General features: G+C 52.5%; 9 protein-coding genes across 9 annotated transcripts; 5 read left to right on the top strand and 4 right to left on the bottom strand.

Moving 5' to 3' along the window:
- Window positions 1-220: 220 nt before the first annotated feature.
- Window positions 221-1,487, bottom strand: J4E90_001540 (uncharacterized protein; the record flags this gene model as incomplete). Its single annotated transcript, XM_051431127.1, has 5 exons — window positions 221-404; window positions 522-802; window positions 873-1,045; window positions 1,125-1,437; window positions 1,485-1,487. 5 exons carry the CDS (start codon window positions 1,485-1,487, stop codon window positions 221-223), a joined length of 954 nt encoding a protein of 317 aa, XP_051294261.1.
- A 390-nt stretch (window positions 1,488-1,877) lies between these two features.
- On the top strand, window positions 1,878-2,557 carry J4E90_001539 (uncharacterized protein; the record flags this gene model as incomplete). Its single annotated transcript, XM_051431126.1, has 2 exons — window positions 1,878-2,231; window positions 2,291-2,557. 2 exons carry the CDS (start codon window positions 1,878-1,880, stop codon window positions 2,555-2,557), a joined length of 621 nt encoding a protein of 206 aa, XP_051294260.1.
- Window positions 2,558-3,713: 1,156 nt separating this feature from the next.
- GLE2 (RNA export factor gle2) lies at window positions 3,714-4,908 on the top strand (the record flags this gene model as incomplete). The annotated part of the gene is made up of 3 exons (XM_051431125.1): window positions 3,714-3,971; window positions 4,023-4,492; window positions 4,545-4,908. The coding sequence occupies 3 exons, from the start codon at window positions 3,714-3,716 to the stop codon at window positions 4,906-4,908; spliced, it is 1,092 nt and encodes a 363-aa protein (XP_051294259.1).
- A 1,723-nt stretch (window positions 4,909-6,631) lies between these two features.
- Window positions 6,632-7,681, top strand: J4E90_001537 (uncharacterized protein; the record flags this gene model as incomplete). The annotated part of the gene is made up of 1 exon (XM_051431124.1): window positions 6,632-7,681. One exon carries the CDS (start codon window positions 6,632-6,634, stop codon window positions 7,679-7,681), a length of 1,050 nt encoding a protein of 349 aa, XP_051294258.1.
- Window positions 7,682-7,863: 182 nt separating this feature from the next.
- J4E90_001536 (uncharacterized protein) lies at window positions 7,864-9,767 on the bottom strand (the record flags this gene model as incomplete). Its single annotated transcript, XM_051431123.1, has 2 exons — window positions 7,864-9,690; window positions 9,759-9,767. 2 exons carry the CDS (start codon window positions 9,765-9,767, stop codon window positions 7,864-7,866), a joined length of 1,836 nt encoding a protein of 611 aa, XP_051294257.1.
- A 2,757-nt stretch (window positions 9,768-12,524) lies between these two features.
- Window positions 12,525-13,719, bottom strand: J4E90_001535 (uncharacterized protein; the record flags this gene model as incomplete). The annotated part of the gene is made up of 2 exons (XM_051431122.1): window positions 12,525-13,501; window positions 13,551-13,719. The coding sequence occupies 2 exons, from the start codon at window positions 13,717-13,719 to the stop codon at window positions 12,525-12,527; spliced, it is 1,146 nt and encodes a 381-aa protein (XP_051294256.1).
- Window positions 13,720-16,302: 2,583 nt separating this feature from the next.
- On the top strand, window positions 16,303-17,028 carry J4E90_001534 (uncharacterized protein; the record flags this gene model as incomplete). The annotated part of the gene is made up of 2 exons (XM_051431121.1): window positions 16,303-16,590; window positions 16,645-17,028. The coding sequence occupies 2 exons, from the start codon at window positions 16,303-16,305 to the stop codon at window positions 17,026-17,028; spliced, it is 672 nt and encodes a 223-aa protein (XP_051294255.1).
- A 203-nt stretch (window positions 17,029-17,231) lies between these two features.
- Window positions 17,232-18,303, bottom strand: J4E90_001533 (uncharacterized protein; the record flags this gene model as incomplete). Its single annotated transcript, XM_051431120.1, has 2 exons — window positions 17,232-17,330; window positions 17,383-18,303. The coding sequence occupies 2 exons, from the start codon at window positions 18,301-18,303 to the stop codon at window positions 17,232-17,234; spliced, it is 1,020 nt and encodes a 339-aa protein (XP_051294254.1).
- Window positions 18,304-18,810: 507 nt separating this feature from the next.
- HUS5 (SUMO conjugating enzyme Hus5) lies at window positions 18,811-19,427 on the top strand (the record flags this gene model as incomplete). The annotated part of the gene is made up of 3 exons (XM_051431119.1): window positions 18,811-18,845; window positions 18,898-19,082; window positions 19,174-19,427. 3 exons carry the CDS (start codon window positions 18,811-18,813, stop codon window positions 19,425-19,427), a joined length of 474 nt encoding a protein of 157 aa, XP_051294253.1.
- Window positions 19,428-19,924: the final 497 nt, after the last annotated feature.

Raw genomic sequence — 19,924 nt, 5'->3', positions numbered from 1 at the left:
CGCATCCAAGGAAAGAGTTTGAGAGTCATTGCCTTCATTAGTCTCGACGATACCATCACACACATCTCCATACTCAGCTTCCAGCTATCCTGCCCAGTATCCCTCGACACCCCTTGCATGTCACACGCTTTCTCTGCATCTCACCCCCCCTCAGAGCTTAGCAGCAAAGCACTCATATCCCCTCTCTTCTTCACCACCTGTCGATATCGAGCCTTCCCGCTCAACCAGCAGCCTCACGGTAAAAGCTAATCGAGTTACTCCCCCCAGCCAACGCAAACATCTCACTCTTTCCCGCCGCTTTCGGCAACCACTTTGCGCTCCAGAGCGGTTTATCGCCGTGAGAATGCGTGGCTACACAGGATCGCGTTTCTATGCGCCAGACCTTTGCTTTGGAATCGTGAGATCTGTTCACGTAGTTATGTTAGCAACATGTCCGGAGTACCAAACCTCCAGAACAAAGTAGGGAGTATGGTGTGCGGTTGTTGGGATGGGTATGGGTATGAGTATGCAGGATGACTTACCCACTCAACAGATACTCGCCCGTATCACTCCAATCCAGACTCAACACCCACCCGCCGTGGCCAGTGAAGTTTGCGACTTGCTCCCCTGATGTGACGTCGTAGAGGGCGATGATACGTGCGTCGCCGCCTGCTGCTAGTAGTTTTGACGCGGGAGAGAAGGATACGGCGCGAACTGGGTGGACGAGACCGGAGAGGGAGTGTGCGAGGCGCCCGGTTTCGTTGTTGAAGACGTAGATGGAGCCGTTTTCGTGGCCGGAGGCTGTGTATGTGCCGTTGCGGGACTGTGAGTGGGTAGGTTAGTAGGAGGTTGACGGGGTGGGGTGGGAGAAGGGAGAAGGGAGGGAGACGTACCAAGTCTACAGATAGACCGAAGCTACCTTTTGTTTCGTACTCGCGTATCCGGGGCATACCCTCGTCTTTGTTGAGGCTCCAGACGTTGATCTTGCCGTTGATGCTCGTGCTGGCTAGGTACTGGCCATCTGCACTCAGCGCAATGGCCCATATCTCACCGGGCTTGTTCTGGTCTGTCAAAGCTGTCAGCTCCTTCCTCCTTCAACAACGCCACTTCCTGCGATCCCAAAGAAAGCATGGAGGCGTACCCACCAACAATCTCCCCATCCTCACTCCACACGCCCTCCTCGTCTTGACTCCATATCTTGACTTTGCCCTCGAAGCCTGCGCTCGCGGCCCGTCGTGCCTTCTCTTCCCGTGCGGTTACTAGGTGGTGTATGCCGAGTGGGTGCGCTTTGTCGAGTGTTTGTATTACAGGAAATTCGGCTTGTGTGGTGTCGTAGACGTTGATGCTACTTGAGCCTGAGGCGGAGAGTAGTTGTGTGCTTGTTGGTGCTACGGCGAAGACGTCGCTTGCTTTGGGATGCGCCGAGTCGACCGTGTGGAGGGTGAGGTATTGTTTCGACTATGAGGTGTTAGATTGGTGTTGGGGGTAATACAGAAGGTGCATACCATGGTGACTTATCTGCAGCTCCGACAACCTGTGTTCTGGGCGCGACTATCGTGAAATGCGCGGAGTTTGGAGCTGAGAGCTAAATTCCAGCTCGATGTCGTCAGTACGGGCAACACGAAAACGCGACCATCCCACTTGAGCCCCACCAAACACCAACGAGGACCCCTAGCTTGACCGCCAATCACACCCCGCTGCGCCCGACAGCTCCCCATCCACAACTAGGCATGCCATTGACTCTCTCGCGATTCCCCAGAATCTTGTTGAAAGAGTCACGAAGCGGCAGCCTAAAGCTACCCTCCCATCTACGCCTGACTCACTCCTCGTTGCCATCCCTCCCTACAAAACCCAGCTACGACACACATATCCGCACCTTCACCACCCACCCCTCCAACATGGCGCCCACCGACCCCGTCCCCGCCTCCAAAGACGCCCTCTCCGCCAACCAACCCATCGTCATCTCCGGGCCCTCTGGCGCAGGCAAATCCACCATCCTAAAGCGCCTCTTCGACGAGTTCCCTGGTAAATTCGGCTTCAGCATATCGCACACCACGCGCGGGCCCAGGGGAGAGGAGCAAGATGGCAAGGAATACTACTTCGTAACCAAAGAAGAGTTTTTGGATTTGGTAGAGAAGAAAGGATTTGTGGAGCATGCGCAGTTTGGTGGGAACCACTATGGTACGAGTGTCAAGGCTGTGAACGACATTGCCGAGAAGGGCCAGATTTGTATTTTGGATATTGAGATGGAGGTAAGTCTTTGCCCACTGTTTGGTACAAAGCGCATCTTTGCTGACAGTGTTGATTGTAGGGCGTTAAGCAAGTCGCAAACCACCCTACGTTCCCTCGCCCAAGGTTCTTGTTCTTGCAGCCGCCGTCCATGGAGATTCTGGAGAAGCGGTTGAGGAGTCGCGCGACGGATAAGGAGGAGGCTATCTTGAAGAGACTCAACCAGGCCAAGGTCGAGATGGAGTTTGCGCATAGTGGACAGGCGCCGCATGACAAGATTGTGATTAACGACGACCTCGACAAGGCGTACAAGGAGGTCAAGGAGTTTGTTGTTGGCACCGAGGCTTGAAGACCAGCAAGAGGATGAAAAGCTTCACAGATGATACCACAGAAGAGTCAAGAATGAGAAGAGATGCAAAAAGTGATGTGATAATATTTTTATTCAATTCATGACTATCTAAGCCATAAGGTTCATCAGATACCGTCGTAGAAAATTCAGCAAAGGCCGTGATACCACTTTGGGATTACACAGCCTCAGAGCTTGACTCTATTTCCATTTGTCTCATCATATGAACCGTGTATGGCTGGATGAATCTGGCTTGTTCGACCAAGCGCGTAGTAGCCCATCAACTCCGACCGTTGTCAGAGAGCGTCTACCCTCAGATCCGAAAAGTGTGTGGGTGAATGAACGTTCCTCGCCTCAAGAATAAGCCCCATTGAGTTACCATCCGTGACACCTTGTTTGACCAAAGTGCAGGAAGGCAATCGCATAACCATAAACTGGACGAGAAGACCCTCCATACCTGGCGCTTCCCGGTGTCTCCCTCCTCCTCCCAGTATTGCAGCGAACCTCAGCACGTGAGCAAGGAAGCCAACGGACTCATGTCATCATCCAGGTATCAGCCCCTCCACCCACGGCCTCAGAAAGCCAACCAAAAGGGAGTGCGAACGGGTAAAGAGACGCGGAAAGAGTCGTAGTCGGTAGTGGAAGCCGCGGCTTCTATGGCGGTTCGTTGCTGAAAGTGCGATCGCGAAAGATCGTTGTCCGGGGACTTTCTCCCAAAGCGCGAGACGAGACACCCTTGCGGGCGCTCTGTGCGTAAGCTTCGTTGCGATTCTTCAAGCGAGGAACGTTGGAAGAAGAAAGAGGTGGGTGACGGAAACTTTTTAACATGGGGCGGAGGCCGGGGGCCGAGCTAGGCGCGCTAGGCAGAAGCGGACTGGCGCCTGCAAGGGTGCCTGGAGAGCTTTGGTGCGCCTGTTTCTTTGCTGAGCGCGTCGTCGGTGAAGAACATAAAGTCATCTGGTCTGCTGCGCGCGTAGCAACCCTATTCACTGCTGCCAGTCTCGAAATACCTCCACGTGACTGGAAACTTCCAGACGAGCGCGTACGAATTACTTTCTCGTCTGAGCTTGGGATCAACACCGCAACCTCGCGCAAAGCTTCGCAACAACCAACACCCGCACTTCGAACGCGTCCAGATACAGGGACGTAATCACAAGAGATGGCTCTATTCGGTCAGGCCGCACCGGCCGCATCTGCTAGCTCCACCACCGGCGACACCAGCAAAGACGTCGAAGTCCCGGCCGGCCAAGTGCCCAGCGACAGCATATCCGACCTCCAATTCTCGCCGACGAACGACTTCCTCGCCGTGGGCAGCTGGGACAAGAAGGTCTACATCTACGAGGTCAACGGCAATGGCGCGCAAGGAAAGTGGATATTCGAATGCCAGGGTCATGTTCTGGGTCTCGGATGGTCGAAGGTACGTTTAGCAACATGTTTGGCAGCCATGTCCGAATACTAACATAATCAGGACGGTACTCGTATAGCAGCCGGCGACTCAACAGGCATGCTCAACATTGTCGACTTCCGCACTGCCCCCGCCAGCGGCACCGTCCCTGCACAACAAGCCAAGGCCCACGAGAACGGCATCAAGTGCGTCCGCTGGTTCCAGACCGGCGGCAAGGACTATGTCGCGACTGGTTCCTGGGACAAGACCGTCAAGTTCTGGGACCTCCAGGGTGCCGAACCCGTCGGTACTCTGACGTGCCAGGAGCGCGTCTACAGCATGGATATCAAGGATCAATTGCTCGTCATCGCAACCGCCGAGCGCCACATCCACATGGTCAACCTCTCGAACCCCACAACCATCTACAAGACCATCACCAGTCCTCTCAAGTGGCAGACAAGGGTCGTGAGCTGCTTCACAGATGCGACCGGCTTCGCCGTTGGCTCCATCGAAGGACGATGCGCTATTCAATACGTCGAAGACAAGGACACCAGGTAAGCATTTCCACGTCTACACATCCCACCACACCATCTAACTCATACCTAGTCTCAACTTCTCCTTCAAGTGCCACCGCCAGCAAGACCCCGCCAACCGCGACATCGCAAAAGTCCACTCCGTAAACGCCATCTCCTTCCACCCGCAACACGGCACCTTCTCCACCGCCGGCTCCGACGGTACCTTCCACTTCTGGGACAAGGACGCCAAGCACCGTCTTAAGGGCTACCCCGAAGTCGGCGGCAGCATCGTCGCGACGGGCTTCAGCAAGGACGGAAACATTTTCGCCTACGCCGTCAGCTACGACTGGAGCAAGGGCTACGGTGGAAATACCCAAAACTACCCCATCAAGATCAAACTTCACCCCATTCTGGGAGATGAGTGCAAGCCCAGGCCTGGAAGTAAGAAGAGGTAATCCCTGAGTAACTCGGGGATTCCCTTTTTTCTTTCTTGTTTGACTTGTTGGCACTTTTGCTAACAACGCGTGCTTGAAGAAGTGGTGACGAAAGAGACGAGAGAGGCGGCGAAAGCGAAGGGCATCGAAGCTTTGTTGGCTGCGAGTCTCCCGCCGTCCAAGCGGGGTCCTCGATTCCGAGGTCTATAAGAACGATGCGTGCGTACTTGGGTCTGTACAGATCGACATTGCTCGGGCGCAAGCTACGTACTTCTCTGTGCTCGATCAAACGATATCACGGTGTTTGATGTTTTTCTTGGTTTCCTGCATTAGCGTTCAAGGGACTGGCGTATTGAGAGATATAGTACCATGGGCTGTGGAGGCTCCAGAGTAGGATAGGCAGGAAAATGTGATCTTGTTACTGTATAGGTTTTGCGTTGACTGTGAATGTGGGGTACATGAGCGTGACCTCAGCATGTTCTTGGTGGCAACTAGAAATAAGCTGTATCGATCATGCGGGTAAATTCTCAAGTTTGAGCAGGAATAACGATTGTTTAGATCCGGCACGCAGAACTGATCATGCAAACCGCCTGATAGCAAACCCAGTCCTTCTATAGATATAGCCTCTGCCATCTTACCTCTCTCGCTCTCTTTCCGATCAGTCAGCCACTCAGAACCCATTCACCCACTCCCCCCTCTCTGTCCCAACATTTTACTCTCCCACCACCATGCTAACAAACCACCCAGTCACCCAGCCAAGCATCTCACAGCTCCACCTCCCGCGCCCAACCCCCTTCCCCCATCTACACCATCTCACATGTTATTTCATTTTTGTTATCACGCCTCTCTGCGCGTCGGGACGCAGATGCACTACTACCTAATCATCTCCCGGATGTTCGCACCAGTACCAGCGATTTGATCATTTACCCATGCGCCGAAGTAAATCACCCCCTCCGCGCGGGGGCCCTCTAGGTTGGGGGACAGACAAGTATACTGCTCGCACAAGGAGACTTGCAACCTAGCCTTCAGAGAGGGGAATTTGTTGCTTGTTAGATGTGTGTGGGTTGAGTAACCAATGTTTTTATGTTTTGCGGATGTTTTGCGCAGGTTTGGATGAGGGGGAGGGGGTTGCTGGATGGGAGAGGAGAGCAGGTAAGTGTATTGTTTTCTATCTTTAAGATACGGGTGAGTGGGTGAAAGGGTAAGTGAGTGGTTACATGACACAAAAGGTTGAACAGATCGGTCCAAACGGGCGTGGGTAGATGTACGGAAATGAGGTATGTCATTTTGCTTTGGGATCTGAGAACTTTGACCGTGAACAGAAATACGCCATTAATATTTTGGGATGATGGGGATGAAGGAAGATTAGATGGGTCAGTGGTGGTGGAAGTGCGAAGTGCGAAGTGGGAGGCTAAGTAGACGACATCCAGGGCTGGTAGGTCGTGGGTTATGCGATGAGATTAGACTAGGAACAAAGGCGCCCGAACTGAGCTTCTTTGATCACTTAAAAGGGCAGAATGCACAGTTTAACATGAAGAAATTGTAGTTACGCCCTTCACATTCCAAATGTGGATGTCCTGACTCCATCGTAACCATGGTACGCAATACTCACGCCCAACATCAGCAATGCACACCTGCCATATAAAACTCGTCTATACGGCTCTCTAATTCCTTTAAATCATCTACAATTCCCCCTCCACATCACACTCCGCGTCCCAGAAACCATCCCACAAAAACCCCCAAAATGCACCTCCGCAAAATCCCCTACTCCCTCGTCTTAACCGACACCGCCGCCATAGCCGCCAACACCGACTCCTCCAACCCATCCTCGCACTCCCAACGCTTCAGCACCGCCCACCACCTTGTCTCAGAAATAGTCCCCATCGTCCCATCTAACCCACATTTCACGCACGAAACACCCCCCTGGACACCCTACGGCTACACACTCTGGCACCCGCTCATCGCAACCTCTCAAAACCTGGCCGAATATCACGAAATCCTCCTTCCCAGCTTCCTGTACGAGGATTTGTTGCGTTGCCACAGCGCGTGGGTATCTACATCGCGCATCTCTACCTCCCTCCTCAACGACGTCGTCGAAACACTGCTCTGCACCAAATCAGGCAAGAAACTCGCTGCCCTCCTCGACGGAAAGCGGCAATGGTTCATCCGCCTTGATCAGATGTCGCCTAAAGACTCGCCTATGGGAGGAAAACTACCCAGTTCGACAGCCGAAGACGTCATCACGAAGATATGTTCCAGCATGCGCGCGTACGGCTGTCTGACGCGCGAGTTTGAAGATGCGAAAAAGCAAAAGAGGGAGATGGAGATTAAACTCGTGTTGAATCCGTGGGATGAGGGTATGGATCCAGCAAAGGAGTTTCGCGTTTTCGTTCCGCCGCCTGCTGCGAAGACGGGACGAGAGGCCTTCGCGGCGCAGTTTGAGGTTAGTGCGATTAGCCAGTATAGGTGGCCGATGGGGTTCGAAGCGCCATGGGGGTTTGAATTGCAGCGGACTGTTGAGTTGGTTGATGTGGGGGCGGAGAAGGTGTTGGGGGATATTGTGGCGTATGCGGAGAAAGAGCTGAGTGAGGAGATCATGGGGTTGCTGTTGAGGTATGGGTTTAGTTATGATGTTGCGCTGCAGGAAGATGGGGGTGTACAGTTGGTGGAGATCAACCCTTTTGGCGCGCTGTCGGGATGTGGAGCTTGTTTGTTCAATTGGGTTTTGGATGGAAAGGTGCTGTATGGGTTGGAGGAGCCGGAGTTCACTGTGACTGTGGAGGAAGAAGGATAGGCGGCTGGTTATGTGTCTTTGTGCATTCTGCACTATGTACTGGATCTTTGCGATCTGCGGATGCTGGCGGTTGATCCAACGTCCAAAGAGACTTCTAGTTTGTTGTCATCTTCTCAGAAACGCCTGTTGCCTTTGAGCTATAGCGCTATGGTCAAATCTTGGGCTCGTCATCAGAAAGCCCTTCAATCTGCCCGTGTGTGATCCTCATTGCCCGCTCTTGCGTTTCTCTGCGCCTCATCGCTCCTGAGAAGCTCTCCAAGCGCCTTGAAGTTAACCGGCTTCGTCATGAAGTGATCAATCCCCGAACTCCATGCTTCCAACTTGGCACTCGAAGACGCTAAGCCAGTAAGTGCGACGATGGAACACCGTGGCAGATTGTTACTCCGCTCGTACTCGCGAATCGCACGTGTAGCGCTCATACCGTCCATGACCGGCATAGACATATCCATCAATATAACGTCATATTTGCGCGCACCTTCCTGGTACTTATGCAGGGCTTCTTGTCCGTTCGACGCTTGTTCGAATTGAAGGCCGTGTTTCTTCATGAACGCGACGAGCAGTCGTCGGTTCAGCATATTGTCGTCGACGATGAGGGTGTGCGATATCACAGGATCCTCTTCCTGAGGCGACGTAACCGAATGCTGCACACTTGTGGATCCAGCAGTAGAAGGAGCGACTGCTTCAGGTGACGTCAAGCTGAGAGACTCCATGGAATTCTGCATCGACTTGGTTGGTGTAGAGGGGTGTGATTGTTGTCGAGGCTGTGGCAGTGGACTAGAGACTCCGGCAGGTTGTAGGTTTTCGGCGGGATGTTCAAAACGATCCAGACATCGGTTGAGAACCCAGGCGAGCTTGTAAGGTCCGCATGGTTGCGTGATGATCTCAACTACCGACTCACGATTGGTAACGCGGACATCGGATCGCAAAGTCGCTGCTTCGAGTGCATCCATCCCCACAAAGATGGTTACTGGGGCGCGTTGACCGTTGGGCCTCCTTTTCCGGATCGTGGCGAGGTAGTCAAAGGACAACTCCGGGCAGATGACCATGTCGGCGTCGTGACCTTCCCACTCGTGCGTCTTCACCACTTCCATCTTGAGATGTGTCTCCAAGGTATAAACCAGTGCGTTGGTGAAGCGTAACAGACCTTCGTCCGTTTTGGAGACAGTGGTGTCTTCGGTTGGTCTTTCTATCTTCTTGCGAAGAATGCATATCCTCCGACCTTCTAACCTTGGTAGATAAGACAAAAACTGCGCTCGTTCAGTCGTCATCGCACCAGGTATTTCTGGTTTGTTAAGGGCAAGTTTGACAATGATTTTAGTGCCGGTTTTCGGGTCACTGCTAACTTCAACCTTGCCGCCGTTCGTGTCGATTATCTGACGCACAATACTCATACCCAGGCCTGTACCCGGCGCGTGGGGGTTTTCCTGGGAGAATGGTTGGAAGAGGCGGTTCGCGAGAAAACTAGAACTCATGCCCGAGCCAGTGTCCGTAATGGTGAGTGTGATCGCTGCAGGCGCATCGGCGTTTTCAGCTAGCTTGTTGGATCTCAAGGAAACATGAATGTACCCCGTTTCAGTATACTTGACAGCGTTGCCAAACAAATTCATCACGATTCTTCTCCACGATCCAATTGGAAATGAAAAGACCCAATCATCATCGTAAGCCAAATCGAAAACGACAAAACGTGCTCTGCGCGGAGGAAACGAGACTGCGTGTTCATCTGTAGGCGATATAGGTGCTTCCATGAGCTTGGAGGTGGCTGGAATGTATGATGACCCAGAGAACACTGCTTCTACGACCTCTTCGGTTGCGATTCCAAAATCAAATGCGGAAATCTTTCTTCGCCGGCTCTTCACTGGCTTGGAAGATAGCCGTATTGTATTCTCGTTTTTCAGTTTCTTCGAGGAAACTATCTTCATTTCTTCGCTGATTTTGGCGTAGTCCATGACGTGGTTGATGGTATCAAGGAGCGTCGTACCGCAAGCGTGCAAAGAGTTCATCATACTGGTCTGGAATGAGTCCAACGGCGTGTCTTTGATGAACTCTAGTGTACCAAGTATTCCGTGCAAGGGCGAACGTAACTCATGTGAAATGGACGAGATGAATGTCGATTTGGCCTGTGATAATCTCTCAGCTCTTGCAAAATCGTTAGCTTAAGCGCTTACTCACCTGATCCAAGGCCGCGGCATCTAGTCGTGAGAGCTCTCTCATGATCGAGTGACTGAAAATCTTGAAATATGCCATGTCCACAGATGCGGACAGTAGCCTGTATGGATCATTACTCCAGCACAGACAGCCGGCAAACCATCTAGCCCTTTCAAAGTCCCAAAAGGGAATAAAAGCGATACTGCGTGCTTTGGGAAACATCGCCTGGATAGCAGCCGATCCCCGCTGCGGTCGGTCGTTGGTCTTGCGTTTCGATGGCGGGGCAGGTGTCAGATGTTCAGCAACCTTGGGGCTCGAAATCGATTCCTCGCTCGAGGATAAGGAACAGCCTTCAGCGTTGAAGGTAAAGATCTTGCCATGTGGATATTCGTGAAATAAGCGGGAAAGATCAGGCTCCAGCAAAGTCCCGTATTCCGACTCCTTGTCGCTCGGCGTTGCTACTCCAAGTAGCTGACACATTTTGGAACTTGACGAAGAAGTTCCGCGGGCATAACCTTCGGTACTGTTGGAGCTTGCCTCATCGCTTGAAGATCCAGATCGATACGACTCGGAGGGGGCATCAGTATCGCTTCTTGAGGCGCTGTTGCCGCGGCGCTGTCCCCCGCTTGCCGCAACGCTTGCATCTAGGATCAGCACTCCGTCCAGATCGCTTGAGCTCATCAACACATTTGCAGCACGCGAGAACATCGACTTCGAGTCCGTGGGTAGAATAGAGTCCTCTAGATTTATTGCATCGAGTCAGTGCGTGTCCCGTGCGAAGCTTGGAGAGATAGTCCTTACGAAGTGTACCGATGGACCGATGTCTATTGGATCTGGCACGGCTCGTCTTGGCCATTGTTGATGGTGATTGAACAGAAGTAGTCTGCTTCGCTTCGGCTTTATCTCGCGTATCCTTCGCTCCATCCATGTCCGTTTTGGACGCCGCGGAAGAGTAATCTGACGGTGTCTGAACGACTGCTGTCGAATCGTGCCGAACGTCTCCCTCGAAAGGAGACAGAACAGATGCGCCTTCTGCAAAGGAGACAAGCCCTCGAGTGAACCTTTCTCCTCGCCTGTACTGATCTCTGATCGTATATGTGTTCAGATAGCTCATGACCGTAAAACCCAGGTCCCTCAACAAAGAAAGTTCTTCTTTGGAAAGACCGTCTCGAACCTTGTTGTCGAAGATGCATAGCGATCCGACTGTTGCGCCGTTGGGAGACATCAACGCGACGCTAGCGTAGAAGCGCATATCGGAATTGCCTTGGACATCGTCTCGAAAACATGTCCCTTGGTTCTTCTTAAGATCGTTGATGATAAAAACTGGGTTCTCATTCCGGTCCAATTCCAGGACCTTTTCACATATGCCCCAGCTCCGCGGGATGCTCACGTTCCCAAGCCAACAGCTATTTGGGGCGTCTCCTGGTGCTTCTGGCCGCAGCGGTAAGTCACAAGTAGCCTCCGCAAGTATGTGTTGCCGTTCATCGTCGAGGAGCGATATCATGGACCGCTGGGCACCCATCCGGATAGCTGTAAGTTGACACAAGGCTGTCAGAGTCGAATCTGGGGATAAGCGGGGTACATGGTTTTCCAGATTGTCGACATGAGGAATATTGCGAAACGCCGCGCCGTAGAGGAGCAGCACATCGCGCTCTCTCCTCATCCCATAGCGGTCCGTTTTGGTCTCCTCGCGGCTGTCCCAATGTTGACCCATGATGCGCAGTACCAGCGACTAAACCACGAAAGGTCGGAGGCGTCCACTAGCTTTCTCAGGCTCCATGCTTCGCCGTTGCAACAGTAGAGAGAAACAGTAAATACATGCATTCAACAAACATCAGACATCGTGAGGTATGAAGTGAAAGTTTGCATATCGCCACGCGAGACGAGCCGACTCAACACAGGCGGCCATAGGACTTGCGGGTCGGCAGGGAGCTAGCGTAGCTTTTCGCACCTGAGTGCGCTAATGCACTCTGGTACCTTCTCACTGGCCACCTGCGTGTTGCGCATTGCCATTGCATCTAGATTTGCCCTAGGGCATCTAGAAGTGTGTATGGACAATCTACACCTACAATCTCGGTCCCTCAAAGTGCACTCCAATGACAGGCGAGATCGGCCTCTAACGAGGGCTAATGTCACTCGGCCGCAGATGTGGCGAATCTGGCGAATCTACAGCGTGCTAGCTGTGGCTATTTGTAACGTAAGCGGCTGATAGATACAGATACGCATTTGTGCGCAATGTGTCGACATTCGGACATCAATCTGCGAAGGTAAGGCTGATGATGGAGGAGTGCTGGGCGAAGAGCAGGACAACATCAAACGACGAAGCTATTTCGGCGTCTCGATGTTAGTGCCTTGGCAAAGTCGTCCGCGGGGCGGCGGGGTGCAACTTCCGTTCGCTACCCAGCAGAACTTTTGTCAGAGGTTGAATACTTCAGGAGACATCTGTATTGGGGTCTTCGAATCAGCGGCACTGTGAATCACGGCTGAGTTCGGGGTCTTACAATATATGTCACAGATTTCCTAGCAGCTTGTTGATGATCTGGCCACCTGGACATGGAGACTACATACACTTTACTGCTCATGCTCTCATTTTTGCCAACGCACAACATCGTACCGAATGACCAGATCTACCAGGAAACTATAGCGGAAGAACTAACAAAGCAGAATTGTAACCACAGAGTGTGCTGGGAAGGGATACTTAGGAGGTATCTGAAGAGGACGAACTATCCGCGCTGTGCGAACTGTCCGAACTGTCCGAGCTGTCCGAGCACTCGCTAACTGCCCTTTTCGATTTCTTCTTAACTTCCTTCCTAATGAAGTCTTCATCGTTCCTCCAGCCTTGACGCCACGCATTCCGAAGTTCGTCATAGTTCTTTGTCCTTTCGATATATGTGAGAAGTTCGTTAACGACTCCAAGCGCCTGATCTATATGCGCGTGGCTCAAAGCTTCGTTCTTGTACCGCGCCAACTGGCGAGCTGTATTCAGCGTATTTCTGATTGCTCGGCCATTTAATTTATGCCGCGCGATGATTTTGAGTTTCGTGTCAATGTGTTCCTTATTGATGTTCTCACCAGTCTCCGAAATTGATTGGACCAAGTTTTTCCAGATCCTCCGACGGCTGTTCCTATCTAACGGTGGATAGTGAAGCGCAAGCTGAATGCGGGATGTCAAAGCTTCGTCGAAGACGCCGACACGATTTGTTGTCAAGATCAAAATGCCATCGTAAGTCTCCAAGAGGCGCAAAAACACGGAGACTAGCGCGTTGCGCTGGAGACTGTTCTTTGCTCTCTCTTCGACAAATACCTCAGCCTCGTCCAGAAGACCTATGCAGTCCCAGTGACTTCCAAAGGCCAGGGCGGATTTCAAGTTCTTCTCAACACTTTGAGCATCGGTACCGAGATCGCCGCATGATAATCTGAAGAGCGGACGCTTGACGAGTTCTGCAATGCTCTCAGCGGTCAGCGTCTTACCGGTGCCTGGCCCTCCGTGTAACAGAATAACCAGCCCTTCGCCTTTCCCGTCCATGAAGTCTGCTTTAGTGGTACGGCTATCATCGATGTGGACGGTAACAAGAGCTTTGATCAGCTCTTTCTTTGCTTCTGTGAGAACCAGCTGGTTTTCGAAGACTCCACTGTTCCATTCGATGTCCCGAATGTGATCAACCAGGAGGGTATCTATGCTTTTCGTCACTAGCTGTACGACTGGGTGGTTTCATCAACTTACCCCACTTCCTGTTGTGAAAACCATATCCAATAATGGTTGACGGAAGCAAAAGTGCAAGTGAGCCTTGTGGAATTTCGTCGCTCTCAAGGACATCATCCAGGAACTCGCCATCTTCTAACGTGTCATCACCAATATTCTGAGTCGACCTGTATGTATCCATGTCGACCATGTACCGTAGATTAGTCTGATTGAGTCAGTAAAGCTCGAGCCAATTGCGACAGGTTTCTTACGAGCTGCGGGCGCAGGCCTTTGGATTGCGCACTGTAGTTCACGTACTTTCGTCGCCGGCAACCCCAGAAGGTACGGCCACGTTCGCGCAGTCTGTACTCGATCTCGTCTGCGGCGTAACGAACGGGATATGCCGAGAGCTGGGTAATTGCGACTTGCTTGGAGCTAGTGGGCCACTTGCTGGCAACAGTGAAGTGCTTTCGAAAGAATTTTCCATTGTATACCCAGGTCCAGCACTCCATGTTTAGCGTAGTTTGATTGATCAAGCGGCAAGATGTGACAGCAAACGCCTCGTACTGGTCATTTTGCATTGTGATTACCGTGTCATTTGATCGAAATAGCAGTGGCCAATGCTTTTGACTGATAACTCCCGCAGCGGACATTTCCGCTAGCCTCTTGTAATCTACGGTCAGGCGCTCCGCCAGGTAGTGGAACAGTCTCTCGAGTTCTAGCTGTTGTTCCGGTTCCAATGATTGTGTCATTGGGTCGGTGAAGAGACTTCTGCACTTGTACAACTTGGTATACGGGTATGTGAGATCCTCTGCGAAGTCCCACTCTTCGTGTTTGCTTGTGTCTTGGTCGCATAACGCGCGCAAAGCTTCCTCGAGACTTGCTGACAGGTGCAGTCGCTCGGAAATAGGTTCTGCAGGTCGATTTTCAAGCTCAATACCCTCATTTTCAAGCATGCAAGGCTTCGGAAGGGGCGTTGAGGTTACCCCGGTAAGTTCATCATGAACTTCGCAGTCGTACTCAAGGTAAACCACAAAATCAAGACCATCCCGTCCAGCCAAATAGCTCCCGATATCCAGCAAGCGATCCTGGCCACGGAGGGGTGTCGTAGGGTTTGCGCCAGTAGGTACAGCTGGGAGATCAAGAAAGTATGCGCATGAATGATGACCTTCGTGGTCTTGATGAGTGCCGGAGCAATACACAAGGTGTATAGTGACCCACTTGTTGGTGGGAGGTCCGTTTGTGGGACTTGCGCATTTAGCCCCGCCATTCTTGGGCGGTTCTTGAGTGGGCACAGAGCCACTGGCTGTCGAAACATCACTAGGGCTCTGTGGTCGAATTGTGTACGTTTGTGCCTCCATACCTACGAAGGACGAGTGGGTTTGAGGGATGCCGTAGTATCGGATAATTGACTGTCGAGATTCAAGAAGGAAGGGACGTTGTGCGGGGGGCTAGGGTTTGCGACGATGACGTGTGCGTCGATATATGCCTGATTCACAACATCCTTTCCGCACAGCCTCATCCTTCTACCCGCTCATTGACACAATGTGCAAGCATGTTCAGTATGCACTCAATTATCTAGCTGGACATGTTGTCACTGACCATGACTGATACTCGGATCAAAAGCGTCATTAATCCACAGAATCCACACTGGCCATATGTAACGTGCACTCGTGTTGATTTGCTCTGGCTTCAGGCTGGGTGTATGATCAGCCAATCATGTAAAGCGCAACAAGGCTGAGCGGCGTAGAAATTCTAGCATCGCAGCAAAAAACCTACCAAACGGGTACGAAAATTTCAAAGATTATGTCTTAAATTTGCTTCAACGATCGGAATCCATACGGATACAATGCACTAGTGAAAAATATCTCCGCCATTGTAGAGACGATCCAAAAGGGGGATTGAGGGGAGGATGTGAACCACCAAAAGTAGGACTGTGAGCACTGACTCGAGAGATTCTCTTTGCGCATCATATATATTAGCAGAATCATAAACAGTCGGACGCAGCTTGATGATGACGTTACAAGACTGCACACCAGTCTTGTATTGATCTATCCAGCAGCTTTGCTGAGCAGTTGAGCCTCTCGAAAGTCGACGCTACTCATGCGGAACGTGAGTGGCAACGCGAGTGGGTCGAACTTATCTGCCTCCTCTTTTCGAAATCACCAAAACCTTGAACACACTGTCGACAGAAGCTCAGGAGCAGGACGTGAGCTAAATCTCCTGCTCGTCCTATATGAACAGTCTCATCTAGGCGGTGCGGCTGCTTCAAGCTCGAGGTACGTCCGATTCGCGATGTTGTAGCCGCCAGCTCCAGTGCCTCCACATGTAAGCCACGTTGTGTGTCGATCCGGGTTGGAAGCTAGGCGATGGAGGATGCAGAGGCCGAAAGGGCGGATCTAGTCGCGAGGCAGAGCCACCTGCTCTCGTTCGGTAGGAGCTATGTCATTGCGGATAGCTTCCAGGCGTTGGAGGGTCTCAATATGCTTGTAACACGCATTGCGACTGTTAGGATGTTTTTGCGTTCGATCGTAACGCGACAAAAAATCCAGAAGTCGTCTTGTGGTAGACAGAGTAGACGATGGGAATGACCCTTTCTGCGCTCATAGACAAACACGTGACTTATCGATACGCACCTACCATCGCGCGAGCGCGACTGCCCATCATTTCGCGCCCGCATCATTACCTTCCCTCCCAACTTCATCCACACAAAACCCACCACATCTCGAAATCCACCCCACGCTACCACGCGATCTATATCCATACCATCACCACTGAACTACGTCACCACACAATGATGCTCACAACATCCTTTTTCTCACACCAAATGCCGCACTACTCCGCATACACGCCACCGCGCTCATCACCACTATCTGAGCGCTCCGCAAATGCAGCCCCACGAACCTTCGACTTCACCATGTCGTCACCTCTTAAGGAGAAGTCGGCGATGCCACAACGCGCGTTCAAGGCCAATCCGGTGATGCAGACGCGCGACGCCACGACGAAGCGCAGGAGGGACATGTTCTTCAAGCGCGTGCAAAACAACCGGGACGACAAGACGTGGGAGTCGCGAGGCGAACAGGTACGCGATGCAACCGTATATAGACGCGACTAGCAATGCTAATTGATGACGCAGATTCAACAACTAGACTTCGTATCTGAGCGGAAGCGCTGGGAAGCCGAGAAAGCGCGTCAAGCGCCCCAGGAGAATGACGATATCGATGAAGAGACCATGGACGACGCGCCGCTACCTGTACTCCCAACTTACGCGCCTCAATCGGATCCCGAGATGACCGAAGCCGACTACGTCGCCGCACAGGAAGAGTACGAGCTACAGCAATTGATCGCGTCAATGGAGCAAGAATCGGATGCACGGTCACAGCACTATGGTAGCGATGACGACGACTATGATTCCATCTTCATGGAGTGTGCGACAGCGGGGCACGATCAGCAGCAACCGCAACGCGCGCTAGACGCGTTCGGAGGGGACGCGATGGATATGGATATGATGGATTGCTGAGAATGGCTCGATATTGGAGACACTCGAGATTTGTCCAGAGGTCGCTCCAAGAATGTTGACTTCGTGGTGAGATCATAGCAGCTCTGCACATGTTGTAAGACGGGAATTCTGCATCTCAGTATAACAGATTGCTTGGGGGAAGGCATCATATGTACATTGGGTATCTGGGAAGAATGAAGCAGACGAGTTATCGCACAAGGAGATCACTGAGTCGGGCAGCCCTGATCCATATCCTGAAGCGCCTCCTGCGCAGCATTCATATCACCTACCAGATCAGGCGGTGGAGAGCCAGCGGCTTGCATCTACATTAATATTAGCACCTGTCGCATCACGCATCAGATAGCAATCACATACCTTTTGCATCCTCTCAACAATGTACTCCCTATCCTGCGCGTTGTCGTCACTGTATCCTTTCCTCTCAAACCTGCCCACAATCTCCCTAACCAGCGTCTGCTGCTCCTCATACCTCTTCAAGTCGTCCTTCTCACACTTTTCCTTGTTCTTATCCATCCACGCTGGGAACTTATCATCTAGCTCCTTCATCGGCTCGTATAGGATGTCCTTGTTGGTAAGCTGCTCCATCATGCCCATGAGCACTTTGCTGAAGTCCTCGTCGCCACCCTCACCCGCACCACCGAAACCCCCCGATTCCATAGATGCGAGCATCTGCGCGAGGATATCGTCTTGGGAGGACGATGCAGCGGCGGAGGTTGCGGTATCGGAGGAAGACTGCATGCGCTCCATAGTCTTCTTGATAGTCTCTTGGAAGGTCTTCTCTGCCTTTGCAGCAGTCGCCTTCTCCTTCGCCTCGCCCGCCCCCTCACCTGCATGCGCATGCGCATGTTCATGCCCAAGCGCAGGATCTTCCAACGGATTCGCGCCCCCCATCTCCGCGCTCATCTCCTTCATAATCTCGTCGAACTGTTTCTGGAAGTCGCCCTGACCAAGAAGCTGTTCCATCTCCTTCTGCAGCTGTGCCTGGAACGCATCTTGGTCTTCCATCATGAGTTCCGTGGGGGAGATGTCAGAGGCTGGCCTGCCGGGCCCGGATGACGACGGCGCATCGCTGGACTTGGGGTAGGCTGCTTCTATTGAGGAAGCGGTGGGGGCTTTGGCGTCGAGCTTCGTGTTTGCGAACTCGTCCAGGACATCGTCGAGGTCGGAGAGGTCGTCTTCTTCGGGGTCGGAGGCTACTTCGGCGGGGGGAGGGGCAGTTGTGGTGGTTGTGGGTTTGGCGGGCTGCTGCTCTTCCTTCTTTGCGGCTGTGTCCGCCATCGTAGTATGATCTCACTTCGAGCTACAGGTAAAGCTTCTATAGGGTCCAAGAAACAGAGACAGGAACAGGTAAAGAAGATCGTAGCTACCTAGACCAGACACATGCCATGTCAGCCTCGGCCCGCGCATACGCATTGGATCACATAAGCGGGGCAGGCACCGGCGCCAAGCCCTAGCGCGGGGCAGATCGCGCATCGCACCTTCCACCTTCGCGCGACGGGATCTAGCCCCGAATCCCAACGCTGCGGTGCCCGATAATTGTTGTTCAGGTCACGTGCAACCGTAACTCGACTTCACCTGGTCCTCTTACCGTCTGCATTCCTCACCTTTACCGCAATCGTAGCACGTTAACAAGCGCGACGCCACACGCTCAAGTTCGCGATATATAAGACGCCGTCTTTGCAGTTTTCTCGCTATCTTTACCGCACGCTCTGCCGGTATCTCAGCACCGAAATCCAGAGGACAAGCTAGAGGCGCAACGGCCAGCCTTGTACCTACACCGACACCATGTCTCTTTGCGTCAACCGGCTCTCGGAAGAGAGGTACGTGCTTCCACTCCCCAGCGCACATGATCTTCGCTAACGCAGCAGCCAGAAAGTCATGGCGACGAGACCACCCCTTCGGCTTCTTCGCAAAGCCCATGCGCGGCTCCAACGGCATGATGGACCTGAAGCGGTGGGAATGCGGCGTACCAGGAAAAGAAAAGACGATATGGGAAGGCGGTCTATTCAAGCTCGAAGTCGCATTCCCAGATGAGTACCCAACAAAGCCGCCGAAGTGTACGTCCCCACACATCTCTCAGCCCATACCCATTCCTCCTCCGCCAAACTCCCAAACCCATCTGCCTAACAGCAGCTAAACCGCTCACAGGCAAATTCGTACCCCCCCTCTTCCACCCAAACGTCTACCCCTCCGGCACCGTCTGCCTCAGCATCCTCAACGAAGAAGAAGGCTGGAAGCCCGCTATCAACATCAAAGAGATCCTGCTGGGCATCCAATCCCTGCTCGACGAGCCGAACCCAGAGAGCCCAGCACAAGCCGACGCGTTCAACCTGTTCAAAAAGGACAAGGCGGCGTATGAGCGCAAGGTCAAGCAGATTGTCAAGGAGAATCCGGCGCCGTAGTACGTTGTCAGAGCGCCGGGGGAACGGCTACATGTTGTCGGGGATGAGATTGGGGGAGAGGTGGTGTACCGTGGGGTGAGGATGCCTTTTGGTTATATGTGACTAAGGGTTCGTGAGGGCCGTTGTGTGGGTTGGGTACGGGATGGTGTGGTTAGGCCTTGGTGAGCTGTTATGCAGTGATCCAGCTGTCTTCCACTCGGCTGCGGCGGATACTGCTCAGACGAGGTGGATGTGCTCTTGCATTTTCTTTCTTTCTTTGCCTTGACTTCTTGGTTGAGGCGCGCTTGGTATGGAAACGTCCTTTTGATGAGAAACGGATCCTGGCGTTTGGGCGAGGTTCCCAAGCATAGTATGGGTGCTTAGATGGTGGGAGAAAGCCGCATGTGGCTATGATACCTGACTTTCTTCTCTATCTCCTGGCATTTTGCGCATGGAGTAATATACAAGATTGATTCATCTTTGTCGTATTCCAACTTGATATTTCATGTGATCGGCTA

The sequence above is a fragment of the Alternaria incomplexa genome (genome assembly GCF_024043165.1).
Source record: "Alternaria incomplexa strain BMP 0042 chromosome Unknown scaffold_2, whole genome shotgun sequence".
Lineage (NCBI taxonomy): Eukaryota > Fungi > Ascomycota > Dothideomycetes > Pleosporales > Pleosporaceae > Alternaria > Alternaria incomplexa.
This window is presented reverse-complemented; position numbering and strand designations above follow the sequence as displayed.